The 8,596-nt window shown below is 42.3% G+C and overlaps 2 protein-coding genes across 3 annotated transcripts in view; one reads left to right on the top strand and one right to left on the bottom strand.

Annotated features, from left to right (window-relative positions):
• The window catches only part of ipp (intracisternal A particle-promoted polypeptide), a 7,875-nt gene extending 4,626 nt beyond the window's left edge, over positions 1-3,249 (top strand). For both annotated transcript variants that reach the window (XM_015957676.3, XM_054740079.2), the window contains 2 exons: positions 1-106; positions 2,797-3,249. The exon at positions 1-106 is cut by the window's left edge and continues 115 nt beyond it. In XM_015957676.3, the coding sequence (XP_015813162.1) occupies positions 1-106; positions 2,797-3,021 (331 nt within the window). In that variant the 3' untranslated portion in view covers positions 3,022-3,249. The remainder of the gene's footprint in view (positions 107-2,796) is intronic.
• A 620-nt stretch (positions 3,250-3,869) lies between these two features.
• LOC107384413 (transmembrane protein 69) lies at positions 3,870-5,009 on the bottom strand. Its single transcript, XM_015957680.3, has 3 exons — positions 4,878-5,009; positions 4,707-4,752; positions 3,870-4,622 (listed from the first exon to the last, which is right to left on the bottom strand). The coding sequence occupies exons 2-3, from the start codon at positions 4,743-4,745 to the stop codon at positions 3,933-3,935; spliced, it is 729 nt and encodes a 242-aa protein (XP_015813166.1). The 5' UTR covers positions 4,746-4,752; positions 4,878-5,009; the 3' UTR covers positions 3,870-3,932.
• Between the last annotated feature and the right edge of the window lie 3,587 nt (positions 5,010-8,596).

The following is an 8,596-nucleotide window of genomic DNA, read 5'->3' as shown; positions in this document are numbered from 1 at the left end:
GGCCTATGTGGGCGTGGCCTGCCTAAACAACTGCATATACGCAGTGGGAGGCTGGAACGAGGCACTGGGAGCACTGGAGACAGTGGAGAAGTACTGTCCAGAGGAGGTAGAACGAATTTAGGATCTTTTATTCCATTTTTTCATTGGAGTTGAGCTTTGTGCTCCAGAGATGCACCAAAAATCATCTGGTGATCAGAATCCTAAGAAGGCAAAAGTCTAAAAGGACAACTTGCATTCCTCTCGTTGCTTCAGGTCTGTTTTCTGGACGTTTTCATGCAACAAGGGAAGTCCAGTTAAGTCATGTCCAGGATGAGTGAGAATCCACATACGGGCGATCAGAATCAGATTAGCTACATCATTCTGAAACCCAAAAGTCCCACTTTTCCCTCTTTCTGTCAACCCGTGAATGCACGGCTAAAGGGACATTATGGAAGTTTGACAGCCAAAACATGTAAATAAATAATAAATGTCTTCTTCAGACATTCTCCTGCAATGCCCTGGTCCTGTAGAATGAGCCCTGGCATTTTTACTGTGATTGCCTGTTTTTCTGTAAAATCACAGAAAAAGAGAGATGCTCGGGTCGAGCAGGCTGCTTCATGCGCGTTCACGCTCAGGCATCGCCCGTAGCATTTGCTATCCGTAGCTTTAGCAGCAGAGAGAGAGGCAGTGCCACTTTGTCGCTGTTCCTAACGCCTAGTGACAAAGCTAGCTACATTTCTGAGGACCCTTAGCTACTTTCTGTAGAACTTTCTTCTAGATATTTCCTGCAAATTAGCAACAAAATAGCCATTTTCACTCCGAACCGTTCTTTGGTTTGACGTTGTTTCAGCTGTCATCAAGGATATAAATGTTACAGATACAAAAGATATCACTGGTGCTTTAGCTCATCTAGTAAGACGTCTGACTCTCATGCAGAAGACCTGGGTTTGATTCTGGATGTGAACATAGTTTATTTAGAGTTTATTTTTTACATTGATGGTATATTTTTTTTACAGTAAGATGCCCAAATTTTTATTTGAGACTCGCCGAACGGCATTGAATTCACAGATAAAAAAGATGTGGGTTCAACTTTCATTTTGTAACAATTTTTCAAGCAAGGGAAGGGAATGATCTGAGCATGCAGGAGGACTGACCCATCATAAACCTTTGTCGGCTGTGCTGAAGAGAAAGCTACAGAACCAAATTATTTAATTAATTAGCTGCACGTTCTCCTGTCCTCTGTCCTCCGGGCCACACACACGCACACACACACACACACACACACACACACACACACACGGGACTGTCTCAACTGTTATTTTCGTTAAGGAGCGTGCACGTACAGCATGCGCGCCTCGTGCACGAGCCTACTATTGAAGCTGCCGTTACGCTTTTGGCCTGAGGGGGCAATCACGAGCATAAAAATTCAAAACTCCGTAAAGTCCCTTTAATGAACAGCGTTCAGAAGACCTGACCTTCCTCCCACTCTGTGCACTCACCATCACTGACCTCTAACTGATCTGTGGAGGTTTTTACTTCCATAACCAGAATTTTCTAAGTCTTCACAAATGTAATGAGAAGTAGGGCTGCTCGATTATGGCAAAAATAATAATCACGATTATGGTGACTGAAATTGAGATCACGATTATTTAGGACGATTTTTCAATTTATGTTGATTTTATTTGTTTTTATTCAGTCATAAAATTGCTCAGGGCACAATCAGGACAAAAATAAGAAACAAGATGATCACTAAAATAACTCCTGATTCCCAGTATAAAAACATCAATATATTTATAGCTCATAGTTTATGACCCAAGGGTTTGGTTTAACTCATGTAAGTCTAACCAGTACAGACCCAAATAGCAATATCTTGCAAATACTGACAGCAAGAATTATACAGTGGCATTTATAACAAATAAATGCAAATAAATTGATGTTCACAAAATGTTGCATAACATTTATTGAGTCGTGTCAATGTGCTGTAGGAGGGTACACTAACACCGTGTCCTCAGAGAGATTAGTTATTATTTATCAGCGTGAGGAACTTATTTCTACCTTATTTATAAACTTTTTATTTACAGATCCATCAGTTAATGTAATAATTGTCCCAACCACAGCTGCACCCCCCACCCCCCAACCCGGTCTCACAGCAATCGGGGCAAGCTGCATGTTTGTTTAGCGCGCCGCACGCGCACATTTAGCCGTTTTTAGCGGCTCAGGAGTCCGCAGGTGCGGTGTGTGTGTCACTCATTCTGGTTACTCCAACAGGGAGCCGGCTCTGAGAGCCGTTTCTTTAGCGACCGACACATCACTGCATCATTCCCTTTCCTAATGTCCTGAAAAACGGTCCGGAGTGCAGGCGGAGTGTTTAGCTAACCTGCAGGAAACGTCGACAACATTTATCCAGAAAGTAGCTAAGGGTTACCAGAGATGTTTCTCAGGTGTTCGCCAGGTACTTTTAAGTTAAAAAGTTAAGAAGGGGGTCTGAAACGCTGCTAGAAATAGCGTCACAGTCACTAAGTTGGCAACACTGTGGGAGGAGCGCTTCATTTGCAACTCAGGGCAGCGCAAGCGGGAGGAGCAAATAATCGGCTTGTTTTGTTTTTTATAATCGTTCAAAACTCAGATCGTAATCGTGATTAAAATTAGATTAATTGAGCAGCCCTAATGAGAAGTTAAACAAAGATCTTTGAAATGAGAAAAGAAAGAAAGACAGCGATCTTTTATACATAGCTCCTCTCAAGATAGAAACCACGAGGCGCTGCATAAGAATCAGAAGTGTGGCTGCATCTCACACTGGTTCCTGTCCTTCCTCAGGAGAAGTGGGTGGAGGTGGCCTCCATGTCCACAGCTCGCACCGGTGTGTCGGTGTCGGCGGTGAACGGGCTGCTGTACGCTGTGGGTGGGAGAGCCGCCAGCAGAGACTTCTCTGCACCTGTGACCATCGACTCCGTGGAGATCTACGACCCTCACCTGGACATCTGGACCGAGGTCGGGAACATGATCACGAGCCGCTGCGACGGCGGCCTGGCCGTGCTCTGACTCATCTGCGAACGTCTTTAATCATCTCAACTCTGGAAGAGCTGCACCTTAAGAAGCACAGCGAGGACCGTCTCCGTCTCAAGCGTTATTTATACGTGGACACGTGTCCCTTTTAGCTGTCCAGAATGTTTGTCTTTTGAAAAGATGGAAGAGCGAAAACGTGGCTGGGATGGAGAGTGCCAAAAGCTTCTGTTACACCACCATCAGTCCCTCGGTTTACTTGAATCCACACAAACAGCACATTTATTACCATTATCATTATTATTGTCACACAGAAGCATGCTGATCAGCAGGATTCCTTCTCACTTGGTTTAACTAAAACATCTGAGATGTTTGTCTCTGTTAGTGTTTGTGAGAGGACGACTCGTTAGTTTGATCTTCTAACCTTGCGGCGTTTGAGGGTCCGACACCCTCCTGAGACAGAAACTAAATGATGTCGGCGTGTTTGGTTTCCAGCTGCGATCGTAGTCCTGATGAGGTCGTTAGCAGCCCAGCGGCCGCTCTCTCGTCACTGGATGATTTTTCTTGTTCGTCCCACTGTTGATTCTAGAACTGGTGATTTCATCCATCAGCTTGGTCCAAGAGAACTTTTCTGCATTTGAATTCATACAAATGTAAAGGTTAAAGGTCGGTGTGTCTGAAATATTTCAAAGCTGTCATTAGAGATGCGACATCAATGACTTGCTGCTTTTTATTTCTTAATAAACTTCACAGATTGTGCTTCATGTTCCTGGAAAACAAAACTTGTAATCATAATTAGCTGTAACTTCACTAGACTGCTAAAGAAAACGGACGTAACATTTACTCTATCAAGTATCACGTGAATAATAAGACACAAAGAACCTCACTAAATGTTACGTGTTTATTAAGTCTCGGGTTCAGATGTACAAACTGATCCAGAAAGTAACTTCTCAGTGTTTGAGTTTTTTCTCAGAGCAGACTCTTTTAAGAGCCAGTGTAGCGACCAGAGAGAAGGTAGCCACCAGCGTCAGGACAGTTCTCATGGCTCTAAACCAGTTAGGGTAACCCGGCAGCAAGGTCAGGTCATAATGTAGCGACAGACCCAGTCCCATGATAACTACAAGGGCTCCTTCAGTGATATTGTCCCTACAGAGCAACGCCAACCAGGCCAGAAGTGACGGCACCACGCTGTTACCCAGGTTCATCCAGTCAGGCTTAGCAGGGCTGCCAGTAGGGATGGCAAACCCCCAGCGGGCACCTCCAAGGAAGGACACTATGGAGGCTCCGTACAACACCTGAGCATATGCTACTTCAGGGTAGAAGGTCTGAGTGGTGGCCATAAGGAGAGGGGCAGAGAGGAATGGGATGAGCCCTGAAAACCCCAGATACAGAGCTGGTCTGGGGGCCTGGGAGAGTGCCTTCATGCTGAAACCTTTTCTCCTTGAGGTGTCATGTGAATCGGTGTGAATGAGACATGGAGCCTGCAAGCTCCCAGGCCTGATGCTCAGCAGCCTGGCGGAGGAGGCTGGTCTGGAGGAGGCGGCTTTGTGTGGTGCACCTACTGGGGAGAACTGAGAGCGAAGCAGCAGCTGGGTGTTCGGGGGTGTGATTTTCTGCTGGTAACCTCTCCACAGTTGCTCCTGAGGACATAAACATCACACAAAAGCAGTAAAATTATAGCTGTGTGTATTAACCACAATACAGTTTTACTCTTTTCATCTTACCCCACATGGTATCCATCGTCCAGAAGAAATTCTCATCATTCTGAACCTGAAAGAGAGTCTCGGTTAGTCATGCTTTGTTTATCATTCGTTGTGAAATCGTAAACAGCTAGCATTCAGATTCCTCCCAAACTAACAAGTAGCCGTTTTTAAAACAAACACGGGTCTCGTTACCCTTTAGCTCTTGTTTCTACTCGGGTTAGACCAGGTCAGCGCAGATAAACACGCTGAAACACACGCGGTCGTAAACGCCAACTAGCTTAACTAGAGGTCGTTTTTGGTTCTATCTTTGCTCGATTAAATGCCTGCCTTTAAGTCTCTGACATCGACTGTCATGTCTGTAGGACCACTAGTAAGCTACATTCAAAATACCAAATTCCTATTTTGAGGAATAATATTGCCGCGCTTTTATATTGCTTAAAATTACTCACAACTCACTTTAAAATTTCACATATCAACTTTTATGCTTACGCCTAAATGCAATGTTGTGAGCTTCACTAGCCCTGCGTTTCTGTTGAGAACACTTTCGAATCTTATTGAGTTACATAATCACGAGTGTCCTTGAATGTAGCACAATCGAGGCTGTTGGAATCCCTCTGTGGCAGCGCCAGTGGTAAGCGCACCTAACACCCAAACAAACATAGACACCCGATTGTCGAAGAAGTTTATAGTTTCAGGAATTAGTTATCGTGCTGGTGTTTGCAGCCTTTATGCATATTTGAATCATTCTCTCTCTGGAACTATCTTGCTTCGAAGAAGGTACGCGCTATCGTCATAAAACATTGCAAGTTAGCTCGCTAGCTGTTAGCATACTGATAAATGTGTGCTGCTGCTGCTAAGGGAGCCATTTTGAAACTGTTATTTCAGCCAAAGCAGGTCTGTTTACCTCTATTGTATGCCCGTGACAGTTGCTCAAATTAATGTTTTTTGGAGATTTTGTGTTAATGAAGACGTGTTAACTCTGCTAAGCCCACTAACTGCACGAAGTAATTTCTAAAGCTTCACAGTTCTCACGGGCGACCAAACAGACTGGTGAACGTCAGCTTTGGGCTAACCATGCTAGGCTAACGTGAACCTTAGTGAAGTAGACAGTTCGTTCACAGTAGTTTAATTTTTTTTACAACGCCACTTTTAGTTGAAAATTAAGGCTAATATATTTAGAAACCCAACAAACGTAATCTATGCCATTTGTATGCATTTTAAATAACGTATTTTGTCTCGTTTGCTTAACGAAACGTGCGTTTGTCCGTTGAATTGGACTGCTTTGATGGTGCTGTCCCAGCTGTGCTTCAGCATCGCTGTAAAGCTTATGTTGATTGATTGATTGACTTACTGAAGTAAATGTACGCGCTGCACAACTCATCGATGATGAGTTGTTACGTAATAGCTTGGAGAGAAAACGTTAAGCAGTCTGCTGATGTGAGTCGGTGGGAGCTTACTGTGTTGATCTGGCCAAAGATTTACTGTTTAAACAAAATAAAGAGCCAACCAATTCTTATTTTATCTAGTATTAAAGTCACACCCGAGCCTCTTCTGACATCGACTGTGTTGATTATGTCTTGTTAATATTCTGTTCTAGAACCAGCTGTGGCTGGATTTCACTGAAGTTGTGATGAACTCTCATGTATTCACTCAAAAGCAGACCATTTGGTTATGTTTACACTTCTGATTCTTGCCTCTAAGAGAAGTTTCCAAAACTTAGCACTGACTTATTCGGCACAACTGGGGAGAAGAGAGTTTAAAATACAATTTTCAGTTTAGGAAGTCTAGCCCTAAGATCATCTAGGTGCTTCAAATCCTTGAAAAATTTGTTTTCATTTTTTGGTCATCTATGGTCATTTGGAATTAATTGCTTCACAGGAATTGAAGCTGCTGCTGAAATTGATTTAAGTTATTTGTGATTGCATGGAAGTGAAATAAACGCTTTAAGCTGTGAAGAAATGTGTAAATTTGTGTTTGAAGTGCACAGTTGTTGTGGATGTCCTGCTGAATTTTACTGCTAAGAAAGTTTTGACATTTTAATCAATATGCCAAACAATATCACCCCCGAAAGTACAATTACAGTGAAACTGTTAAAATTCTTGACAGACTTTTCTGCGTTTCTTGTATTTATATTAAAATATTAGGTGAGCTAAATGTACTTATTAGAATTAGGGCTCGACCGATATGTTTTTTTGGGACCGATATGAAACTTCTAACAAAGGCCGATAGCCGATATAACGGCCGATAAATCTCCCTCACAAAAAAAAAGAAATAAAAATTTTCTTAAGCTTAAACTCTTCATTCTCTGCCTATTTGATGCAAACTTATTCCTCTTACACACCAAACAACTGTCTCAGTAACTCACTCGGGTTTCCAAGTAATGCAAATAAGATTTATTTAGCAGATCTCAAAAACAACAGAACACACAAACTCAGTCACAGCGTAAATCTAACATTCAAGTTTTCTCTTGTAAACTGTGGTTTCCACAAATACATTTTAACTTGAAGGAATATTCCACCACTCAGTAAAACTGTGTCTTGTTAAGATTCCCCAGAGTTCGACAAGTCAGAAAAAGCATTTTATAACCAGCCCAACATGACCTGGCAGCAGTTGGTTTTCTTAGTTCAGCATAAAACAATGTAAGTGAATTCACATAGATTGTTGTGTTTTTTTATGTAGGTGAATGCAAGCCTTCCCTTCCGTTGCTTTATGCTAAAACAGCTGGCTACAACAGGCTTTTTCTGACTTCGCTAACTCTGGAGAATCTAACAACACACACAAGTTTAGGGACAGAAGATCCCGATAAGAATATTAAAATAATAAAAATGCAGCAATAAATAAAACGTAACACTTGTGCTTTGTAACAAAGCAACACCCTGTGGAAGTTAACTTGGTGAACTTATTCACCCTGGACAGGAAATAATTGTACATAAGAAACATAAATAAGAATAAATAACTAAAAAGTTCCAAAACAATAATTTGTGTTCAAAGTTCAAAGGAGTGGAGCCACACAACATGAGTTCATAAAGCTGGCGCCATCTGCTGGATAGGTAGCGCAAAATCGGCCATATCGGCCGTCTTTTTGTCCGATAGCCGATACTGTTGATGACCCCAATATCGGCCGATATATCGGTCGGGCCCTAATTAGAATGCACAGTTAGTATTTGTATATCAAGTAAACGTGTTTTGTTTGTTTTTGTTTTTTGCAGATCCAGTCTTCTCTCGTGCACACATCAGTGAATAGTCAACACGACAAGTGAAACCTTTACTGAAACTTCCTGTGGAGACGTAAAGAACTATTTAAAGGACAGACATTTTACTCATTTTGGATGCATGCTGGTTTTCGATTTGAAATTTTTACCCCAAACCCAACTGCCACCAGAGTTTGTTTTGTTGTTTTTGGGCGAGTGTGGCAGATCCTAAACGAGGTTTCTGAGGGCTTTTTGACCCCTTATGTCTATGAAATCTGAGGTGACTTCTCTCTCTGCTCCGGTTACAAAATTGGCATTTATTAAATGGGAATCTTACAGATGTGATCGTGTAATTTACAAAGACAGAAATGTGGTTATGATGCACCAGACAGGAGCGTGTCCATTTCACTAACCTGAACTGAAAATCACAGCGATGTAACATCGGGCTTTATTTCCTTCCTTGTCATGTGACTTTGAACTTTTTGCTCGTTGTTCTTTTTGAACCCAGACTGTCTCTTCACCAGTTTAATGAGGTGAACTGTGGTTTTAGGTGACCTCTGCTGCCAGTAACAGACTGTCTAAGACTTCATTTTTCTTTTTTTGCATGCATTCAGCTAGATGTTAAAATGATTCGGTGAAAGGTAGAGCAGCTCTGAAGTGTACTGACACACGGTGGCAGGACAGCACCTGCCTCTTCCCGGTTCTGGTGTCAAAGTGGGC

Source organism: Nothobranchius furzeri, chromosome 11 (genome assembly GCF_043380555.1).
Source record: "Nothobranchius furzeri strain GRZ-AD chromosome 11, NfurGRZ-RIMD1, whole genome shotgun sequence".
NCBI lineage: Eukaryota > Metazoa > Chordata > Actinopteri > Cyprinodontiformes > Nothobranchiidae > Nothobranchius > Nothobranchius furzeri.
The sequence above is the reverse complement of the archived record's forward strand: the minus strand, read 5'-3'. Positions and strand labels throughout refer to the sequence as shown.

Excerpts from the sequence above, each read along its gene's own strand:
- LOC107384413 (XM_015957680.3), bottom strand. The coding sequence starts at position 4,745 with ATGATGAGAATTTCTTCTGGACGATGGATACCATGTGGG. Across the intron at positions 4,623-4,706 it reads GACGATGGATACCATGTGGG|GAGCAACTGTGGAGAGGTTA; the intron begins GTAAGATGAAAA and ends TTATGTCCTCAG.